This window comes from Typopeltis vanoorti, chromosome 17, assembly GCF_054136105.1.
Source record: "Typopeltis vanoorti isolate ZY-2024b chromosome 17, IOZ_Tvanoo_1.0, whole genome shotgun sequence".
In the NCBI taxonomy this organism is placed as follows: domain Eukaryota; kingdom Metazoa; phylum Arthropoda; class Arachnida; order Uropygi; family Thelyphonidae; genus Typopeltis; species Typopeltis vanoorti.
In genome coordinates, this window is record NC_143565.1 from 93,953,395 (window position 1) to 93,978,372 (window position 24,978).

A 24,978-nucleotide genomic window follows, 5' to 3' on the forward strand; every position below is an offset into this window, starting at 1 on the left:
TTATATCTAGGACACCTCAGAAAAAATAGCCAGAACTCTAAAAATGTACAATCTCTGCACAACATTCAAACCTTATCTAAAGCTGGCTACCCTCATCCACTCTCCTAAGGATCCTCTACCTCCTCTATCTGTTCCAGATGTTTACAAAGTTCCTTGTTCCTGCAATTTATCTTATTATGGTCAAACTGGGAGATCTGCTAACATCTGCCTAGAAGAACATAAAAAAATACATCTGTTGCCATAAGTATGGTCAATCAGGGCTTTCTGACCATGCCTTGGATACTTTGCACAGAATCAAATGGAAAAAAACTATTATGCTTCACCAAAAAAAAAAAAAAAAGTTGAAAGACTTTTTTTTTGAATCAGCAGCAGCAAAATTAAAAAGCTGACCTAATCTTAATAAATATGGTCGTATTAAACTTACCAAAATGTGGAAAACTTTAATTCTTAGGCTTCCCACCCAACACAGCTAAGGCCAACAGCACCAATAGAGGGCACCCCTCATAAGACATTATGCTTTCAGTCATCTTTTCCACTTAGTGTTTGTGCAAATTTGTATTTTTGCAATTCTAATGTTGCTCCCATTATTCCATTAAACTCCATAATGAGTTCAAACCGGGGCACGTAAATCTAAATAGTCAAATGTAAATTTAATCATGTAGTACTCTCATAGTAGTCTATACACCCCCCTTGATGGCACATCAGGAAATTGATGATGATTTATTAATGATAAATGATTTTTCAAGTTTTTGGTTTCACCTTTTATATTATTCCTCACTTTTATGGGAAAAAAGTCAAGGTCTTCTTTGACATTATAAATAAATAATGATGGGAAATAAATATAAAATTATAAAACCTCTGAATAAAATAAAACCCTTATGTCTACACATAACCAGTTGGCTCTGACATATTTGATGAACAGAGGGAATGATTGTTCTAAAAACTAAAACGTAAGAAGAAGAAGAATTCATCACAACATATTAATAACAATATCACATTAATTTAAATGTCTTTATTTGTAAAATTTTTAGTTAAGTTTCATTGCCATTGCCAATTGTCAATGTCAATAGGAAAAAAAAAAAAAAAAAAAAAAGAACAATTCAACTGAAAGTGCATGATGTTATGTGCACTATTGGCTGCAGGAGAATAGTTCCATCTGCATTAATATATATCCAAAATAAATTACAATAAAATAATTTAATTAATAAATTATTTTTAAATATAAAAATAAATTAATTACAATTTAAAGGACACATGAATGAAGAGTACTGGTCAGTAACACTTCATAAAAGTCAGAAAGTTTTAGGCAATTGTTTTTGTTCAGGTATGGTAAGGAAGATGGAGCTATTCTGCAGCATGCATATAATATCACATGCTTTCAACTAAATTGCTTTCTTTTTTTTGTGGGCTTTCCTATAATTGTACTGACAATGGCTATGAAACTTAGCCAAAAATTTTACCAACTGATTCTATTATTAATATGCTATGATGGAGGGTGAATGATGTCATACGATAGAGTGGCAACTAAGATAAATGAAAAACATTCTGGTTGTTTTTGGAATCAATATAAAGAAAGTTTATATTATTATTATTATTATGTGACACCTCCAGGGAGTTCAAAGACTCATCAAGGGAGAGTGTGCCAACAGCATCGAACAACCAACTCCTCCCAACTACTAACTGCGCTCAAACTTGCTTAACTTTTTGCGAGCCATTAGTAGCGGAGGCTCTACCAATCGATCAACCTTTGCCGGATTTTAGACATATAAACAAAACTCTGCAAGACTTCTTTCTCAATTTTCAATATCCACTATTAATGATTCACATTCTGCATATTATATCAAAGGGTACAAAATAAGCTAATTACCATTGTCTGCAGCAAATCCATATTAGGTTACTATGTCACAATAAGTTGGTTACTTTGCAATGCTTGAGTGCTCTCTAAAGATAAAATTATTGCAGACATATTATCTTCTTACTGGTCATATCCCATTACAATAAACTCAGTGATAATTGACAAAACAAGTGTCTGTAATGATTGGTATGATCTGACAGAAGCAATAAGTAAGGTAAAAATAGAAAACTATTCAAGATATAATACATGACACAGAATCAGTATTATAGCATGTGAATAAAACTGATAACTGAAAGTCTTGATTTTTTTTTTTTTACTTGTCAACTAAAAATTCTCACTCATCAGAGGCAAACAGATAAGTGCTTTTTTTTTCAAGCTGTTTATGATGATTCCCAAAACCGAACTGAAATATCAGAAGTAATTACAATAAAACTATGTTTGAATTTCCAAGTATATTATTAACCATCAGATGTTCATTCATACATTCCACATTCATACATTCCACTTAAATAAAGAATTAAATTATGCATCAGCTATGACTAATAATATACTCATGTTCATAGAAACTGCATCACCTATACAAAACTGCAAAACCATAAATATAGTTTTTAGTAGTTAAATGGTCATTTTCATTAGTTTATCATTAGATATTTCATTGTATTGCATCATCTGTCATTCCCATAGGTTTCTGTATAATGTAATAGTTGCTGCTATTGCATCAGAATTTTTTATGCTATAAATAGACAGCCAAAGCTAGTTTTTGCATTTTCATGCTGAGATCACTATGGCTAGTTACATGCAGTTAACACCTCACAGAAAAAGTGCCACTCAAGCTTTGAATAGAGAAGGCTATTCTTTTCATAAAATGGCTAAAAGGGTGTCCTGTAGTCAAACCGACTGTGGTACAGCTGCTGTTGAAAGTGAAGGAAACTGGATCACAGTCTACATCATGCCAAGATCTAAAGTGCCTCCACCTCAAAAATCAGTGTGTTGTCCAGAGAAATGAACAGGACTGGGAAGAGCATATGGTTATGGCAAGCTCTGTAACTGTCAGGAGAAGATTCATTCAAAAGGGACTGATAACAGGAGCCCTAAAAAAAAGCCCTTGTTAACCAAAAAAATGAGATTGGCTCAGTTAAATCGGTGCAAACAGCATACCAAATGGACTCCTGATCAGCAAAAAAAAAAAAAAAAAAAAGTAATTTTTTTCTGATGAGAAAAAGTTTAATCTGCAGGGTGTGAATGGCAGACAGACAGTTCGAAGATGATCAGGAAAAAAATTGAACCACGACTGTTTGGTGGCAACAGTCAAATGATCTGGGGCTGCATGACATATGTTGTTGGTCACATTTGGCAAATGGTTCAGTGAATGCACAAGTGTACCAGAAAATTTTAGATGAATTGCTGCCTACTATCAGAGACTACTTTATTGTAATGACAAACTGCATCTTTTAGGATGACTCTGCCCCTAGGGCAAGAAGTGTAAGCAATGCTATTATAACCCTAAAATGTACCATGCGAATTGAGTTTAGTAATTAAAAAAGGTTTAGTTTTTGTTGGAGGCTAATAAGTGGCTAAATGAGCACTCGATTCATTTGGAAACAGCCCAGATGTTAACCCCACTGACAATTTTTGCTACCAAATGGAGAGTAAAATACACGAGAAGAAGCAGAAAACACTTTGTGGAACTCCAAGAAGCCATTATAAGGGTATGGAACCATAAATCGACAGTTACATTCATAAGAAAATTGATTTTGTCAATGCCTGCCGATGCCAAGCTGTAATAAAGGAAAGAGGAGGACCCATGAAGTACTAAACAGCAAAAAGGGAATTTTTAGCTTTGAATGTTACTGAAACTGTGTAGTTGAACTAAATTTTGATATCAGTATTTGTTTTTCCAGTGAAAATATCACTGTCCATTCCATTTTGAAATATTTGCCAAGTTTTTTGTCATTTCCTAATTATGTCACATCTTGTACTAAAAAGAGCCAAATATTGATCAAAAATAAAGATGTTATATTACCTTCTTCATAATTTGTGACAATTATTATGTTACTATCCCTTTTTAAATAGGCATTCAAATTACCAAAAAACATGGTTACAGCAGGTGATGCAGTTTCTATACACATGAATGTATAATTTTATACATTAATAAGGTTTTGGGTTCAAGGTTATGGTCAGTGTAATTTAGCACTCGTAAAATTGGTGATTTTTTTATTTGTTTTATTGCGTTTTTTCATAGAAAATTAGAGTTTTATAGTATATTAGAGAATTAGAACATATCTCGGAATGGAAATATATATCAAGAGGAGTACAACAAGGATGTACCCTCTCACTTCTGCTCTTCCATATCTATATAAATAAAATTATAACAGTCTGGAAATAGTATAACCCATTTGGTATATAAATAACCTACAAATGAAGATAGATACACTACTATTTGCAGATGATCAAATATTATTAGCTATATCAGAAGATGATTTACAAAGATCATTAAAATAATTAAATGATATCTCAAAACAAAATAATATGACAATATCTAAAGAAAAAATAAAAATAATGGCATTCAAAGGAGAAAACCCAATAAGAATTAAAATAGTGATAGATAATAAAATATTAGAACACGTAAATACTTTCAGATACTTGGGATTTGATTTATCATATGAAGAAGAAAAAGACATAGACACCAAAATATCAAACTTTGTCAAAGTAAATAGCATAAGAAATAATATATTTAAGCCATCCCCTAGTACAAAAACACACTAGAATCAGAACTATATAATGTCTTGTCAAAACCAACTCTACTATATGGAAGCGAAACATGGACCATAAAAAGGAAATATGTAAAATGAATTCAAACAGCAGAAAATTTCTCAGAAAAACAACTTGGATATACCAAGTGGGACCATAAAACAAATGAAGAAATTTTACAATCCCTGAATATAAAACCAATTAATTACTGCATAAGACAGTATAAACAAAAATGGATAGAACATTTAAACCAAATGGACAACAGTAGACTATCGAAAATATTATACAAATATAAAATAAGTGGTACAAGAAGAATCGGAAGACCAAGAAAGAGATGGCATGAGACCGGAACAGGCCACCTGGTCTAAAATCCATGTTAGGAAGAAGAAGATGATAGTATATTAGAGTAGATTTGTGTTTTTAGAGTACTTAGTGTCTTTATAACATATTTTTATTGCAATATTTTAATATTAAATACAAGTGTAAAATGATGCCAAAAACGCAGAAGAAACGAAACACTAAAAAGAACAGCGAAAAGTAGTGAACAAGAAGGTTTTCTCCACTAAGGACAATATTAAAGAGGATATTGAAAATAAATTAAGCTCCTAAATTGCTAGGCTTAAGCCAATTCTTAGACAGACAAGGGAACTACAGAAAGTCCAGCAGCGTTTAAAGGAATACAGTGAGAATAAAAAAGTACCGCAGCAGCAAAATGGAAAACAAAGCACAGAATCAGGCAAGTTAGTGTGTAATAACAAAAATCTGGTAAGTAAAACTGATTATAAAAAGGATGTCATTGGGTATGGTAACTATCATAAAACATGGCACTGATGAGTGGGTCATAGCGTCAAGTTTTCCCAGTGCAAAAATTAAAAATATAACACAAGCAATTCAAAAACAGAATAGAAAATGGGATTGTAATTGTAGTAGAACACTAACAACTGAACTAGTGAAAAGTTCAGCGAAAGAAAAGTGAAAAAAGTAAGTATTTTACCTTGATATGATAAAAATGAATGACTAAGATGGCAAATGATTCAATGAATATGCTATGTAGAAGGAATGGATGCAAGTGTTTGGATGTATGGAGTCTGAGGGAAGATTGGATGGATGGCAACACTTAAATGCTTTGGCATCAGGAGTCTTGAAAAATTATTAATTGATATAAGACATAACACAGAGTCAGGGAAACTGAATTCTGATGAGAGGAATTGTGATAATATGTGTGCAAGAGCAACAATGTTAGGTAATTGATTTATTGATGGCAATGGTTATTATTATGGAAACGATTACGAAGAGAGAGAGAGAATGATTCTGTGTTCATCCGGTTTGGACCTATCAAGCATGTGTAATGATGTCTGCATAAGTAAGGAACTAGATAAGAACAGAGATCTGCAAGTTGTCGAACTGTGTTATGCAGACCACAGACAAGTGTATGCAAAAGAGCATGCAGGTAATTTATTACATCTGTACATGAATGCTAGGAGTATCAAAAACAAAAGAGTAGAGTTTGTTGCCTTGGTTAATATATTGCAACCTCATGTTGTAGGCATTAGTGAGACTTGGCTATAAGAAGTAGACATGCTAACTAGTATTGAAAGCAAAGAGTACACTATTTTTAAAAAAGATAGACAGGATAGGAGGGAAGGGGGGTGGTATGCTGCTAATGATATCAAATGTCTTGAATCCAGTTAGAGCTGAGACCTATTACTGCAATACTAGTAACAATTTTTCATGTGGCAGTGAGTTTCAAGCCATCTTGTGTGAAGTGGAGTCTAAACAAGATTAAATACACAGTAGGGTGTTGTTACAAACCTGGTGGATCCATTGCTAGTGACGAAGAAATGCATCAATAAATAAATACGATGGGTGCAAAAAGAGTTATCATAATGGGGGACTTTAACTTGACAGTGACTGGGTAGCTAAAATCACATGAGAAGAATGAAACTGAATTTATTGAGCTGTTGCAAGATAACTTCTTCAAGCAGCATGTGATAGAAGGAACTCAAGGTCAAAGACTGTTAGATCTGATTATAGTATCAGATTGGGGGGGGGGGGTAGCTAAAGATGTAACTATTCTGTCTCCCTTGGGAATGGCTAAGTTTATGGTTGTTCCATTCAGAAAAGATTACATGCTGAACTACAATGCAGGAAATTATGACCAAGTGAGGGGTATGCTGGGTTCTGTGCCTTGGTATCACTTAATGGATGGGAAGGATATCGACAGTGCATGGGACGTGTTTAAAAAAATACTTAAATAATGCAATATCAGAGTGTGTCCCTAGAGTTCAAAAAATAGAGTAGGGGTGAAATGGATGTGCAATCTAATTAAGCAAGAGATTCATAAGAAAAATATGATGTGAAAGGAATATCACATGCACAAGGATGATGTCAGTTATGATAAATATAAGCAGCAAGCCAGGAGAGTCACAAGTGTTGTACAGAAAGCTAAGTCCAAGTATGAAAAAGAAACAAAACTGGCTCTGTAAGTTAAAGACAACCCAAAAGAATTCTATTGTTATGCTGCAAGTAAAAGAAAGAATGAATATGAAAGAATAACTCTACAGAATGCAGATGACTGATGCAAAAGTGATTGTTCAACTAATGAACACACATTTCAATGTTTTTTCAATGTTGCATATACCAGGTTGATAGCATTTAGAACTCACTGCTACTTCTTCACTGTCTGAGGAAACTCATGTAGATGAGGAAGAAGTACTAGAGCTGTTGCACAAACTGAATAACAATTTTGCAACAGGGACTGATGGGATATCAGCACAGATGATAAAGAGGTTCAGCTGAACTGGCAATATAAATTTGAGTCTCAGAACATGGAAGATTCATCAGATTGGAAATAATGTATGGTAATCCCATTGCACAAGGGTGGTGCAAAGACCAATGTATTCAACTATCCACCAATCAGTATCTCAGGAGTGGCGGTGAAGATTTTAGAAAAGTTGGTTAGAGCTCGCATTCAGAAATGGATTGACAGTGAATCTCTACTTTGCAATGAAGAGCATGGGAGTAAACCCATGCTGTAGTAAACCAAGGGAAGGTCATGTTTTAGCAACTTGCTCACATTCTATAATAATGTTATCACTGAGTTAGACAAATGGAATGGATACACCATGATACTTTAGGATTCTACAGAATGCAACATGGAATACTGTTGCACAGATTGGAGAATATGGGATTGGATTATAAAGTACTGGCATGGATAAGAGGATGGCTGAATGACAGATAAAAAGTGGAATATTTGGAGGGGGGGATGAAACTGCAAGTTTCACAGTAACCATTGGTGTACCTCAATGATCAGTCCTTAGTCCATTGTTATTGAAGCAGCACATTAATGAGAAGGATTTGACATGTGATATACAGCTATTTGCTGATGATGCAAAGATAGGCTGTGTAATCAGGAGTGCTTACAGAATGATTTGAATAGACTGGAATTGTGGGCATGTTATTTATTTATTAGCATTGAAATGAAAATGGCTATCATTTCAATGCTAATAAATATAAAGTCATGCACTTTGGTGTGATTAGATATCCAATCGTATTATATTGGTGGGATTACTCTTGAAGAAATTGATGAGACTAGGGATCTTGGGAGTTTCAGTAGACAGAAAGTTGAAGTTCAAGGGTCATATAGCAAAAATTGTAAATACAACTCACAGAATAATGGCAATGATGAAATGAACCTTGACATGTAAAGATAAGGAAGTCATTTTGTCTCTTTACAAGGCCTTGATAAGACCTCACTTGGACTATTGCATGCTGGTCTGGTCTCTTGGTTTCCATGGTGATTCTGATACAGTGGAGAGTGAAAAGGAGAGTGTCAAAAATGATATCAGGATTGCAGAATATACATTATGAAGACAGATTGAGAATTTGTAGGTTGCAGACACTAGCAAACAGGAGAAAGAGGGTGATATGATTGAGACTTACAAACTTCTGAAAATGAAACATTCCATCTTCTTATACAGAATTTCAGAAGATGGAATGTTTCATTTTATGGAGAGTGGGGGAAAGGATGCAAGGGCATCCATGGAAGTTGAGAATGTCAAGAAGGGGGTTAGGGATAGATTTTTCTCTCAGAGTGGTGCATGATTGGAATGGATTGCTGTTGGATGTGTGTGTAAGTAGCATGGCCTCTCCTTCCTGACTCCCTGGAGGTCTCTCTAATAATAATAATAATAAAATACTCTCAAGTGCAATCAAGACATGGCATACTGTATATTTTGTATTTTCTTTTGGTCTCATAAAAAAAATCAATGGTATTATCAGCAACATGGATGTATATTTCTTAAATTACACAATCAGATACAACAGTTAAGCATTATACCAAGAAGAAACATCAAAAATAACGATAACAGAAGATGCTGCTATGCAAATATAGCAATTCCATAATTTTGTTTACAAAAAATTTAGATTAAAAAAAAAAACTGTTTAAACTGAGAAATAATTAAAAGAATTACCTCATCTGCATTATCGGCAACCATTGCTTGAATAGCCTTTAATACCAAATTTGAACCTGTAATTAAATTCATGAATAATATTAATTTACAATTCTAAAGAATCAAAAGAGCTAGCTGAAACCTGTGAAATACTTTCAGTTAAAATAGCATTATATTGCAAGAGTGCTGGACTTCAGGTAAATTATATTCTCCTATATATTATCAAGTATTTATTTGCTATTGCAAAATTCTAAGTGACCACTTATGTGTTCACCACTGAAATCTTCAGTGATGCACACATAAGTGGACACTTACTGACAGTAATGTTGTTGAAGTTCTTGTACTAATATATATTATTCATTTACTTGTTTTTTTTTGAGTGTTGGGTGGCTGGGCTATATGTGTATTATTGAAATGCATCAACTGTTGTCCAGAAATACTTGTGCAACAGTACTTAACTATACTTCTGTAAATTATATATAATTCATTTAATAAATACAATTAATTGCATTTTGATAATATATATATCAAAATGCAAGCTTCTTTATGCCATAATTCAGAGAATATTCAGAAAATTTTTGGTGAGAGGAAATTGCAAGTAAAAGAATGTATAGTAAAAGACTATACACATTTCAATAAGTCTGGTAGTAATGTTGGCTATTCATAACTACAGCCAACTGTATATGGCTATAGCAGACAAACATTAACTAAAAGAAGTTTAATTAACACTTCAAATATTTCGGCAAAGTCAAATTGCCATCATCAGGAACACAATATAATATGTGCATGCAAATACTACACTAAGTAATGAGGCTGAAGCATGCCAACTGAGAATAAGCCTAAAGTGTTAAATAGTGCCCCTTAGTGGACTAAAATGGAAATCTTTTTTGGAAAAATTTTTATGGAAAATTTTATATTTGTTAAAATGGAGTAGAGTAGCCTTCTTCCAGCATATCTGCAAACAGAGAATGATGTCGGGATCTATCAGGCTGGCATGTAATAAAAATATATAGACTTTATGAAATGGAAATACCACTATTAGTCAATGCCCTTCTCAATGCTACAGCATTACTCTAGCTACCACAACATCCTTTTGTTCTTGCACTTCCTCCAGTAAAGTCAAGCCAACAGAATGCACAGCCTTTCAGCTGCAGATCACACAAAGTTTAAACCCTCTTCTTCTTCTGCTTCACTTCATTGGGCATCTACAGATGCCTTATGGTCACTCTGCTGCTCGGTAATGTGCCACACCAGGCCTCGCCATGTAGATGTTTGGTTTTCTGGCGGCCTCAACTCTCTGAAGATCAGTCACTCTACACATGCCATTCATCCATCTCATTGATGGTCTACCCCTGCCTCTTTTTCCAGGAACTTTACCTTCTATTACTGTTCTGAGAAGTCCTCCTTTCATCCTTTCTATGTGTCCAAAATATTTTAACTTTCTTCTGTCAATATCCTTAAGAAGTCTTAAAGTTCTGCTGATCTTTTCTAACACCCATTCATCTGTAAGCCTTTCAGTATATGATATTCTCAACTAAAGAAACGGATATCTGCTTTTGAGATGTAACACTACATCTCAAAAGCAGATATCCGTTTCTTTAGGTTCCAAGTCTCACATCCATAAGTTGCTGTTGGGAAAAACAATTGCATTCAAAATCCTCAACTTTGTTTACACGGAGATAGATCCATGGAAACAAAGTTGAAAACATATTTAAACCCTCAACTAAATTAAATTGCTAATAACTCTCCTCAGTTTTGTACCATCCACAAACTGATATTTCCCTGTACTCCATCCCACCACTGATGACATACAGATGAAACAGTAATGGGTCAATATTGTTCAAGCAAGCTGATTAGTAATCTCTAATGTCAACTTTCCAATGTTCTAGCCAGTTATCTAAACCTCTTTAACTGCAACTCAATATTTTACTTGTCATGCAGCGATCTGAATGCTTTTGAAAAATTCTGGAAAAAATTGCTGTATGTGCATTTTTCTCAACTATTCTTGTTACTTTTAAAATTCAGCTGTTTTATTATATTAAAAAGATCACTGTTTAATAATTCTGTGGTGACTACACTCATTACTTGTCAATCTAGTATATGATCACTTCCTAATTTTTCCAAAATCTAAATTGCCACTGAAGAAATGCAGACTGGTATGCTATACAGTGTAATCATTGATTAACTTTGGTAAATGGAATAATCTTAGTCCCTTTCCATGCCTCATGGGCTCTTGCAAGACTTTCAGTGAACAACCCAGTAAACAACCAAATTCCAACCTAACTCTTGCTAGACTTCATTATACTAATGTATCCAATATAAATTATTTAAACAATAACAATGCAACAAATATTACTTCACAACTTGATGACAGATCTTTTTAAAAATTTTTCACATAAATGGCATAACTTTATTCATTTATTCTGCAGAAAGGACAGAAAGATGTTATATGATGTCTTCAAAATATGGTTGCATAGATAAGTTCAAACAATAATAAAGATGAATTAATTACACAAGTAATACAGTAATCTACTGTTCATCCAACCCTTCACTTATTAGAATGGCAAGTTCTGATAACTGAAGGGCCAAATAATTGAAGTATACAATTACATGGTGCTATAAGCTGTTAGTTAGTTGAGATGCAAAGGTTGGTTAATTAAGTTATTTGTGATTATAAATAGTATTAACTTTCTTGCCTGTTTTTTTTTCCTCATTGTTTACATGCACACAAACACACGAGTTTCAGAACTTGAAGCAAATTGATGTCGTGTGGGCAAGGACTAAGAGGGAGAGAGGGGGGGGGATTTGGCAATGTTCTTTTTGAAGGATAAGATGTTATAGTCTAGAATACTTCACAGGGAAAGCTGTTTCAGAGAACATGATACGGAATGAAATTTGTGTGTGTAATGGGTTGCAAGTTTGGTGGACCAGCATTTGAACTATAAATGAGTATTGGACTACTGCTCACATTATAGGCTTAACAGAAATGGATAAGAAGCATCTATAAAAAAAAAAGGCACGATGAGGAAACAGACTGTCTGTGAGATGGCTGGAGAGAGAGAGTTTGTTGTGAGTCAAAATGCTCTCTCCTTGACAGCATCAAGAATTTTAGTTTTTATGCACCAACCCAAATTGTGAGCAGTATTTAAATTAGGCAGATTCAGAATGTGTACAGAATTGCAGCTGGTGGCTAGTCAAATGAAAAGTAAAGTAATGTCTTAAGAAAAAAAAGGAAGCAAAGTTTTTGCAAACTGAAGATCCTTTCCTGGCACAAGCATGTCACCTTTATAGCATCTTCAGTTTCCAAAAACTCTGCTTCCTTTTTTTCTTGTCTGAAGATCTAGTCTGGACCAGTGAGCCAGGAGTTATCAAAAGCAGGAGGAGATGAACTAAAGTATTTTTGTGAGAAATAAAAAAGAAAGATGAAATTGTGTTTTGGAAGCAGTGGAGGTGGCCAGATTGTCACCATTATCATTGTTAATAGATGGTATGAAGTTCAGTGTTGGGGTACTGGCTATAGAAGTTCTTGAAGCCTGCCGTGTTTGAGCACTACCAGGTTTATTGTAAGGAGAAGGAATAGAGAGTGCTATCACCAGTAAAACTATGGAGAGGGTTTGAGATATAACAGAACCAAGAAGAATACCATCCACTGTTACATGCAACAAATAATCTGAGAGGAGATTGATTACCAAATTACAAAGGATGGAAGGCAGACCATAAGATAGCAATTGTCGAGAAGCCCTCTATGTCAGAATACCATGAAATGCCTTGGAAATATCAAGTATGACAGCAAGGTTTCTCCAAACCTTTTCATGGCAAGTGTTCAGATGTGGATGATACACACAAAAAGATCTGCTGTGTATCTCCAGTGACAGAATCCATTTATTGGTGGTCACTAGTGAAAGGTCAATACCGTGTTGGTTCTGACAGTTTTCCAAGCAGTAGAGAAGCTGACTATTGATTATCTTCTCCATTACTTTAGAGTACTGTGGTGCAGAGAAATATGTTAGTTCAAGAGCACACCTCATAAGTGCAACTGGAGGGAGGCTGAATATCATTAGGATTAGAAGTCTTTTTGTTAACTAGACTGTCAAAGATTTTTCTGGTGATGATGATTTATGGTTTTAATGGTGCAAGGATAGCAAAGGTCATACTCCACACCATATCAAAGGTTATAGCAATACACAAGGTAAGAGAAATATAAGCATCCATGTCCAAAACAGGGGGAAAAAAATTAAGCACAAATGAACAAATTTGTACCATCATGCATCAGAAGGAATCACTGTATGATTCCTTCTGCCACAAGAATGGCATTTGTTTTTGTGTAGCCAGGCATCCCTTTGCCAAAAGATGCCAAATCTTGAATCCTCTCTTTTTTGATCTTCTCTTGGCTTAAGGTTTTTTTTACTCCATGTATCATTTGTCTGCTAGCTCTGTCTCACCCCTAATTCTCAACAACACTGACTTCTTTTCCTTGAAGCTGTATTTCCTACAGTCCAACCACCCAAATAATGAAGTCATCTTCTTTGGTAACTTGCAATGTCCACAACTCCAGCTGGATCGTGACCTGTTGGTTGGAAATCAGATATGTAATGACTCGGCAAACCAGGCTGGCTTCTTTCTGGTGAAAGGCTAAGGGGGAAGATGACCTCAAGATAGGCAAATGGAAAGAATTGTCTGGTATTCTGGCTGGTAAATGAACAACTGGCTTCAGGCTGTTGCTTATAGTGAATACTTCAGCTTCTGGCTGGGTTAGTAGAATGTTAAAAGAGAGCCAGATGGAGTTGTGGACAACAAATGATACATGGAGTAAAGAAACCTTAAGCCAAGAGAAGATCAAAAAAGAGAGGATTCAAGATTTGGCATCTTTTGGCAAAGGGATGCTTGGCAAAAAAAAAAAAAAAAAAAATGCCATTCTTGTGTGGCAGAAGGAATCATACAGAGCATGATGGTATGAATTTGTTCGTTTGTGCTTCCCCCCCCCCTTGATAGTTGTATATTTTAGGTTAGGATTCACTGCACTTGAAAACAGACTGAGAAAATTTTAAAATGAAACAAAAACAAACATTTTTCTTTTCAATGTACACTTATTTTTATCTAGATATATCTGATGTATATTCTGTTAGCAAATAAATGTTTTTTTTCCAACCCAACTAGGCAATCCATGTCTTAAAACTGGTCTGAAAACTGTCTTGTATACTGCTAGCACATTTTAGCTAAGTGCTCTCATTTCATATAAACTTGCTCAACTGATTTCTTACCATATTATTCTATAATTCATATCCTGCACACAAAAAGCAGTTCATTCCTAGCATGCAACTTCTTTTTTCCGATATCTTTCTTGTAGAAAGATCAGTTTTAATTTTTTTTTCTTCCTCTAAATGAAAAGTGAGCATATCAGTGATGAAAAACAAAAGAAAACTAAATAAACAAGAAAACTATCATATGTCATCAACTGGAAAACAGTAATGTTACATACTATATTATTCTGATAAATGATATAATCATTATAAAAAAAATCAACTAAAAGCATGTTGTATTTCATTCCATTTCATAGATCAAGAGCTTAAAGAATATTTTAATGTAAAACTATTAGAGAGGAAGAGAGATAATTGGCTTTCTTCTTTAAAAAAAAAAAAAAAAAAAAGTGTTATCTTTGTGAAATTTCTTGAAATACAGGCAGTAATCAAATTACTAAAAAAAGTTACATGATTACAGAGACAAATACCAGTAATTATTTTTATGTTAATTATTAATTAAAATGGACTTTACTAGAAAACCTGTACTAAAAAAAGAATACTGCTGCAATAGAAATAGTATAATATTTTGCTGTTTTCAGAAACTATTTTTTTAAATATATATATATATATATTGCTTGCTACATTTTAGAAGTACAAAGATTACATGCAGCTCCAAAAAGGTGAAACCAAATCAGAATTAAAAAATTCCACCAATTAACTTCTTACCAATTCTTTTCTTTCTGTAGTTCTCATCAACGGCTAACATTGCAATATAACCTCGCCGACTATGCTTTTTATGTACATCCAGCTTGCAAACAATAGCACCTACACATTTTTCTCCATGTAAAGCCTGAAATAATATAATATTCTAGATTATCAAACTGCACACTCAAAATTTTATACATTTTAAATAATCAATCTGCATTTATCTTTTGAACAGCTGATATAATGCTTAAGTACATGTAGACAAAATGCAAACTTTAATTAATGAATACACACTAGAAGTATGTGTATATAAATGGCTTGTGGGCTTGGGACAGGATCTCTGCTCTCCAATCAACAAGGATGTGAGTTCAACTTTTACTGCAACATGAAGTCCTTTCATAATGTAATCCAGTATAAGCTTGCCTACAAAACCTGAAACTTTTCCATCCACTTTCTAAAGTGGACAGAAATGTTTAAGTTTGGTTTCTAAAAAAGTGAGTAAGTACTGATTATTTAATCCCCCAACAGTAAATATAACATAGGTCATGTGACTTTCATCAGCGGGATTAATATAATAATGAAAGGTACCCCACGTTCCTCAATCTATAAATTCATTAATTTTTGATGCTATGCAAATTAGATAATGCTGGATAAGTATTGCATAAAATTTCTTTGGAATCACATGGACTAATGAATACTTGGGAAATGCTTGATGTCCATTACATTAATGTAGGATTTCTCATTCATGTGAATGAGAAATCCTACATTAGAAGTCAGCACTAGTGAATTTTCATCATAACATCTGATTATTCCAAATGACTAACTCCTCCGGAAAGAAGGAAATCAGATATCATGCAACTCACTATTTCTTATCAGTGAATGAAGTCAAAACTTCAAACTAGGTTTATGATTTCATGTGCAGACATTCTTGATTTAAGAAATTTCAGTTTAATACAAATGTTTTTTAATTTTTTTTAAGCATATGATAATACAACAGTCATGATACCCAAACAGGCAGGCAACACGGCATCTTATGAAACCAAAATGCAACTGTTTTATGAATATATATACCAGTATTACTTTATGTCGTTTTAGTTCTCGCTTTAATTCCAACAAAAGTAGAAGGAAGACAGAACAGCTATATTGGTTATGAAGATAATAGATGTTACATATGCAAAAGCATATGGCAATGGTGCAGGCATGATTACGTATAGACCAGATTACTGGGCATGCTTTGTCCCAGTCCATTCTTGCTGCTATTTCTTTGCATAATCTCAATCTGCTCATTAAACTTTAAGCTGGCAAGCATATATTCTCTACTAATACCTAATTATGCTAAATTCAACAAAGGGTTGAAGCTATATGCCTTGGAGAAGACTTGCAAAGCACATAAAGGAATGCAGAAAACTGAATGTAGCTTCTGACACAATGATGACAATTATCCTAAACCTTCCTGTGGTGAGTTCCATTACGAAGTATCCACCAGGATGCTCAAAAATAAGAACATGCTTGCAAGTTGGAACTTAGTTACCAAACTGTATTCTATATTGGCTGAACCTATATATACATTAGGAGTGTATAATATAATCTGATATTATGCAACGTGGAGCATCATTTGGGTATACAAGATTCCCCCTGCTGTTTTCCTCAGAGAACTATGGCAAATAGTGAAAACTGAGCTAATAGAACAATTTCAACATAAATATAAATGAATATAGCCACCATCAGCATAAAAAAAGAACATCAATGAAAAAGTGGTGCAAAAAAAAGCAGAACTGGTCAAGAGACAAAAAAGATAAGCTTAAATAGTAACATAATTTATTCAAGTAGTTTGGGATCACAGAAAGGAAACAGTAGCTAGAATACTCATCATCATCAATGGCTCAACAAGAAATTTCTGCCAGCGTTCCTTATTCAATGCCAAACTCCTTCAATTTTTGACTCCTAAAACCTTAATATCCTGCATCACTACATCTTAATTTAGGTCTTCCAATTTTTCTTTTTCCTTCTGGCTTAGCAATAAACATCTTCTTAACTATTCTATTGCTATCCATGCATATAATGTGTCCAGCCCAACTTTATTTTTTATGTACTTAATGTCTGGCTCATTAAATAATCTGCATAGTTCACAGGTTATATCTTTTCCTCCACACACCATTCTCTTGTACTGCTCCAAAAATATATCTGAGAGCTCGTCTTTCAAACAGCCCTAAAAATCTTTGCCATTGATAATACCCAGTCTTCAGAGGCATAAATTAACAAGCTAGAATACTACTGAATACTAATTGCTGAAATAAACTTCTTGAATATAAAAAAAATTTTGTGCCATTTTAAAATGGGAAATAATGATTTATCATATTATCTAATTTTCCATTATCAAAACTTGACAAGAAGTTATACTTTTATTTTTATCCTTTACCCATGCATGAGCAAACAATAGTTTATACACAAAGTTATTTCATATGCAAATATGTTTTGTTCACAGTTGTATAAAGGATAAAAACAAGAATACAATTTCTTGTCAAATATAATTTGCTTTGTAACCAAGTTAAAAAAAAAAAAATTGCCAAATGCCATTATATTATATATAATATGTGATATTTAAAAAAAGCACAATTACTACAAGCATACATTAAAATCTAGTGTTGGGATACTTTTAAAGCATGAACTGATGAAGTCAGCAATTTTTAAGGTAGATCAAAAACTGAAACCTAATACATGGGATAATAATTTGTAAAAAATATTTACAAACTGAAATATCCTTCATTATACAATTTAAATATATGACACTAACATTACACAAGCAATAAAAAAATAAAATAATTTCACCTGTGAACTTCAGTTAGATTACCCATTAATACTGCCGAAATTAACAGGCATGCACAAAGGAGGGATGTGACAGAATCACCATTAAGCAATAGTTAACAGAATAAAATTGAAAAATTATATAAGAAAAATCAAAAAAGAAAAATAATATAGTAATCAAGTGGTTCCCAAACATTGTGGTGGTAGTTCTCCATCTTAAACATTTTCATTCTCTCTATATATATATTAACATTTTCATTGTATACCCTTTCATTAAATAATTTTTACAGTTATGAGTATTTCCTTTAACTTTTGAAAGTATTACTAGATTGCTTTTTAGTAATATAATGATACACAAAGAAGATTTATAAAAATTAATGCATTGTGTACTTCAAATAATATAATAACTGTATTATCATTACATGAGCATCTCTATAGCTGTGCAATAAACAGGCCCACTAGCAGTTGCAGCTGGTGAAAATTTGAAGTGGGAGTGCTGCATATACAAAATAAAAAAATTATTTTTTTCCTAATCAGTAACCAATTTATTAATAAATAAATTTGCATATTAAAAAATTGCTTTATTAAAAATATTTCACCCTCACCACGAACAAACACCAATAATAAACATTTCGTATCTCACAAAAATAATGTGCTTTGGCCCAAGCATGTTTAAATGCTATTAAGTTTTTACTAAAATAAAGAGCCAAAAGGCTTCAATTCGGCAATGCAAAATTATATAAATTAAGTGGATATTGAATACAACATAATTTCAGAGCCAAATACAGAAACTATAAAGTTTCATATTTGAAAGTTGACCAGAAAGCTTGCTGATCAACTTTCAAATATGAAACTTTTATAGTTTCTGTATTTGGCTCTGCTATTAAGTTTTTTGCAGTAGGATATCTACAAAATATATCCCATACTCTATCTTGATCTTTTTTAGCTGCTTGATATCTTGGTTCTAAGGCTGATAGAGTGGAAATTGGAATGATGTTCTTGGAATTGCTGTGATGGCTTCATGGAAAATACAGTCTGTGACATGCTTCATTAATAGGTGTTTAGCTGATAACTTCAGTATTAAATTAGCAAGATGGAAAAATGTATTCCAATCAGCCTGGTCCATTTTCTACATGTGCATCCATGTAGAAGGATATGTTTCCTGTGAAGACATAGTGCTGATAAGAAAATGATTGCTTCTATATATGTTTTCATCAACATCCCATGTGAGTAGTGGAAAATTGGTGGGGGTGCAGATTGTAAGATCAATTGCAGAATAAGAGTGAGTAGACATATTGAAGAAGGTATTTATGCTGTTATTAATAAGGGAGAGGTCATGGTTGTTTAAGTGAGCATTTGCTCAATAACATGATCTTGTCTATCATTGTTGGCATTACCACACAGATTATTATGCCCATTAAAGTCACCCATTAAGAGAATGGACTGAGGCAGTTGCATTATGAGATTATCATCAAGTTCCATTTCATTTAATTCAGAACCAAGTGATAAATATATCAAGCATAGTGTGATTAGAAACCTCCCCACAGATAGATGAATCGCTACTGCTTCAGATCAGTATTAAGCTAAACATGATGGAAAGGAGTATGGTTACCCATGAGAACAGCTACTCCACTGTGTGAAGGGCCATCTCCAGTTCTGTCCTTACATGCAAGAGTGATATTCCTTAAAGTAGGAATATCACTAACTGTGTTTTAAATAAGTTTCCTGCAAACAGAAACAAAAAGGTTTTTGTTTCTGCAACAAGTGCTTGATATCACTGATATTCTGGAAAAACCCATGACAGTTCCATTGTAAAAATTTACCTATTGTTTAGGCTTCATAGACCTGTCTGGTTTCCATGAGATAGAGGACTTGCCCTTATCAGGTTTGTATTTCTCATTAGATTTTGGAAAGTATGTGACAACTAGTGTCCATCTCTTCTTTGGGAAAAATATCTAATACATCTTCAGATGTATCAGGTAAGTTAAGTTGTTTTCAGTGAATAAAGTATTTACTTTTTCTGTGAAGGGCCTGATGGTTTTTGTCTTTAGAGGATAACCTTTCCATATTTTTTTTTACAAGTGAATTCTCATTGAATGGAACCATTTTCGGAGTAGGACTGTACATTGTGTGATTGATGCACTGAACAGAGAAACAGTCACGATCGTAAAGTTCAGATATGATGAAATAGACATGCGAGTTTGAGTTACTGTTGACATTTGCTTGCTACCTTCTTAGCATAAGAGGATCTCAGAGTAGATGTGGTGATCGCTAACTTCCTTTTTGCATCCTGATATGATATGTTTTGTTCAGTGTTTATTTTTTGTATTTCTTCATCTTTCTACTTCTGATATGCACAGGAGTATGCTGGATGATCTCCCTGACAGTTTATACATTTAGCTTTCTTTTCAGAGAAAGAACTGGTTATTATGCTCTTTACTACCATATCAGGCATATGTGGCAGAGCCACGACAGGCAGATTGGCTTTGTGTGCATATTTCTGGTATTATTTGAGGCATCTTAGTGGATTAGGGATATAGTCTAACAGGACAATTGAGATACCCTGCTTTTACATATGGCGAATTCTCAGGCATATGAAAAGTAAGGAACATCAAGCAGATCCCATTCTGAGATCAATCTTTTAATGTAACTGATATTAAACCCATCAATGTTGCTCTGAGTAGTTTTCCAGAATGTTGTTCTCCCAAACCTGTTTCGGAGAATCTTTCAGTTCTTCTAGACCCTTTTGAACGAAGGGTAACATTTGCTCTATTAACTTTTCACGTGCAGCATGGATGATTAGAAAAACTGGTACATTTGTACTGGTATCAAATGTCTTTTGTTTCTTATTTCTGTTAACAAAGGATGTATCAATGGTATCATTACTTGCTGGGACTTTATCTTAATTGAGGATGTAGGATTCATGCATTTTTTTGTCCAGCACCTGAGATCCCCACCCACTACGGAGCCACACATGGATGCCCAACTATTCGGAAAGCAAAGACTGTGCTCAGGAGTCTAACGCTACGGTTATCCCAGACACTATACGCGGACGACAGCAAACCTTGGACCCTGTTTCCATACTATGGAAACTCACTGCAACACCCTTGATCCCTGCAAGCAAGCCCACTAACCCCAGGCCATCAGGACTGCCCGTCTTACCACAAAGTAGTGGCCAGAGTAGTGCAAGACCACCAGGATTCCCATTTCCGGATGTCCACAGGTCACGATTGGCAAATATGGCAGCAAGGTGTTGGATCCCAGTGATGGTAGCATGGAAGATAGGATAGGATAGTGAAAAAGACTCAGGAGAAGTTGAGAAAAGAATACAAAGAGCAAATAAGGTTGAGTGAAGAAAAGCAAAGAAAGAGGAAGAATGAAATGGGCCAGTGCCATCACTGGGAGGTCCCCTCCAAAACAAACAGGTGCCTCACATGGTTAGAAAGTTAGCATATGGTCTTTAGGAATATAAAGAAAAATGTAACAAAATTATACACAAAAAGCAGTCAAGCAAAAGTCATGAGAAGAACTGGGAAATATGAAGAGGATGAAAATTATTAGATAAAGCGTGTGACAACTATCAAACAAACAAACATACAACAAAAAACTTAGAAATGGAGAAATAAGTTCCATAAAAGAAATTAAATTTTAATAAAGAGTTAAGAATAAAGAATTAATTTAAAAAAATTAATCTAATACAAAAACTGAAAGTAAGGATATTTGGAATGATTACTTTCAACATGAAAGAAGCTAAGCTATTTTTGGCAATGGAGCAGACCCCTCCTTTTTTATGACTAGGCTTAAACAGTTGGATTCAATAAGATTTAAAAACAAGGATATTAATTAAACATACCTGTGTCTTGAAGGATGGTGAAAACCTGATTGAAGACGAGATTGGAGCTGAGACAGTATGCGATTTAAAATGGTGAGTACAAGATAACAACTAGTGTAGATAATACACGAAGATAGACAAGAATTTTAAAATCAATAACAAAATGGTTAAAACCAAAAAGATGAATTTGTGAACTTTGGATTTTGAAAGAACTGAGAATTAAAAATCTATTATATACACAGCAAGCCAGCAACAAACTTGAAGAGTGCTAGCTGTTTCATTGCATTAAAACATCCTTAAATGAGTCAAGTAAAAAACTGTGGGCCAGTCACATGGCCTTTTTTGTACAAAGTTTCAGGAGGAGTTTGGCAGGAGGATTGGAATTGGAATCTGAATCAGGAATTGGGCTGGTTTGAGAGTACAGGGGAGTAATTTATTTCATTTAATTGCCATGAAGGGAATAGTAAATAGGGTCTATTGGTGTTTATGGCACATTGGGTGGTTTTAATTGCTAGTGATTCAGAACAACGTAATTTGGATTCATTTTCCTGGAAATCGATGATGCCTTTTCAATTTCGGGGGTAGATAGCAATTGCATGCAAGAATATTTCAGTAGCAAGATTTTGGTTTCTGGTATATATATATTTTTTTCCTTTGCAGTGGAAAGTAGATAATCAGGTATGAGAATATTACAATCACGATGACTTGATTGAACGAATGGTGGAACCAATATAACAGGTGTTGCATCCTGACTGGTAACTTGTAAACCATATTATGACATAGTAAATTTTGTAGTTTGTTTGTAATGAAGACAATTCTGTAATTTGAACATCACTTATATGGCTTTATATATATTTTGGACATATGAGAATTTTAAAACTCTATGTAGTTTTGGAAAGATGCGATTTTGGGTGGAGTGAATAGTGTAGCCCAGGGGTTGGCAACCTTTTTGGATTGAAGAGCCATTTTTAAAATTATATCTGTTAAAAAAAATAAATTTAGGAAGCCGCACACAGTGATGAACAACCAATGGTCCGTGGGTTGCATGCGGCCCTCTCAGGTTTTTTGTGTGGTCCATGGTGTTTGTTTTGTATATTAGTATATTTTAATTAAAAATCTATTTTATGAATGTTGATTTTTACACGTGGATTTATTTATTTGTGCAGGTTAAAAAATTAAAATATAGCTAAATAATGGAAAATAAATTAATACTTTTTCATCAAAGAAAAAGAAAATATTCTTTATGCAGATCAAACCGAGTATTTGATTTACTATTCAATTGCTCATCACTGCTTTAAATTTAGAAACTACATTGAAAAATATTATAATTAAATTAGGTATTCAGTTTTTTTTTTTACAGTAACACGTTATCATACTTGTAAAACACAGGGGTGGCATGTCACACGAAATTATATGATTTTTTAAATATTAAATAATAAAATAAAGATTTGCTCCTCCTCACAAAAACATATGTATAAAATCCAATAACATACCTATTTCTTTAATTTTTTTTTTTTTTAATTTAAAATATCTTCTTAGTGAGACTTTTGCTGTTGAACTTCTTGGGATAGTTTCTCAATATGCGGCGAATACGCCGTAATTTTCATTTTCAAACATGACGAAAGACTCATGTTGTTTAGTAGGTTTCTCAACTTACTTTTAATAAAATTCATATTAGAAAATATTTGCTCACAGAAATATGTTGATCTGAAAATATTCAGAAAACTAAGCACATAAGATAGGCATGAGAAGTCCAAATGCGTATATTTGAAATCACCGAATGTAAGTGTCCGGTAAACAATTCCACGTGTCAAATACAATCTGATCTTGGTTTTTAAGATCTTCTATTTCAGACCATTTGTGTTGTATTGCAAGGGTAGATTTTTGTCTTTCCAACTCCTCCAGGGCAGCTTTAAGATTTCTAAATTTTGAATTCCACAAATGATGAACAATTAAATAGTAAATCAAATACTCGGTTCGATCCACATAAAGAATATTTTCTTTTTCTTTGATAAGAAAGTATTAATTTATTTTCCATTATTTAGCTATATTTTAATTTTTTAACCTGGGTTTTCAGGTCCTCTACTCAAGTTGAAATGCAGCCTCATCAATTCCAACAAAAGGTGAAAAATTTAATTCGGCAGGATTAATTTCAAGTGGTCGTAATAAAAATGACATAGTTGCCTTGTTCTTTCTCAATTCCTCAAATTTCCAATTAAATGCAGATCCTATATTTACCACAATTTCTTTGAAAAAGGTTAAATTTATGGAATTATTATCAGCTTGTTATTGTTGATATTTCTTCAACGTAGAAAAATGTAATAATGTGCCATTCTCTAAGTCTGTTGCAAACAAATATAATTTTTGTTCAAACGAAATCACTTCTAAAAGCAAAACTGCTGTATTTCCCTTTTCCTGCAGTTTCTTATTTAGTGCGTTTAAATGGAAAGTCATGTCCACCATAAAGTAGAATTTTTGGAAAATGTAAATGTAAAGAAGGATTATCGTGTATGATTTCAAAGAGTTCAAACATGAAAGTATTAAATTTTTCAGCATCACATGTACTATTTTCAATTGTAAAATATCCTTGATTAAATGTAAAATGTCCTTAATTTATTGCAAATGCTAAATTTAGGGTTTTTAGTTTCTAATTTAATATATAACATTCATTTTGCATTATTCAAAAATAGATTGTTTAATAATGAAAAGAGCCGCAGGTTGCCGACCCCTGGTGTAACCTATAAGCTGCTTATAGGTCTGAAGATGAATATTTGTAAGTGTTAATGAAATGTCTTAAATGATAGATTTTTTTTGACACAGTAAGGGTGATAGGAGGCGAAATGCAAATTGCTTTCGATGTTTGTGGATTTGTGGTGTACTTTGGTACTAATTTGGTGATTTAATCTTATGTGGTTAAATTTAAGAAGTTTATATTTTCTTCATATTCAACTGAGAATTTTAATCTAGGGCTAAAATCCACTGGCTAAAGGTGTTGTCATGAATAGGCTAACTGTTGTATGGCATTCGTGTTACCGATGCATGGTACATCGTTAAAAAAAAATTGTCTGCTCCATTGCCAAAAATAGCTTAGTTTTTTCTTTCATACTGTAAAGATTTCAGGAGCATCATGATTTTTAGTAATATGAAATATATCTTTCAACATTATTAAATGAGGTAACAAATAATAAAACAATGGTAGAAAACATCCAAGAGGAACTGGAATTAGGAATAATATATTTCAGCAGTTGAAACAGAAAAGGGATCAGAAACTTGACATGTGGAAAGACAGCTGGGATGAATGATATTTAAACAGAAATGTTGAAATATAGTGGGTATAAC

The 24,978-nt window shown here is 33.5% G+C and overlaps 1 protein-coding gene across 1 annotated transcript in view; it reads right to left on the reverse strand.

Annotated features, from left to right (window-relative positions):
- Positions 1-24,978, reverse strand: part of Naa30A (N(alpha)-acetyltransferase 30 A) — a 70,700-nt gene that overhangs the window by 22,038 nt on the left and 23,684 nt on the right. The window contains exons 2-3 of the mRNA XM_090406844.1: positions 15,024-15,147; positions 9,079-9,134 (exon numbers count right to left, since the gene is read on the reverse strand). Coding sequence (XP_090262970.1) covers positions 9,079-9,134; positions 15,024-15,147 — 180 coding nt within the window. The remainder of the gene's footprint in view (positions 1-9,078; positions 9,135-15,023; positions 15,148-24,978) is intronic.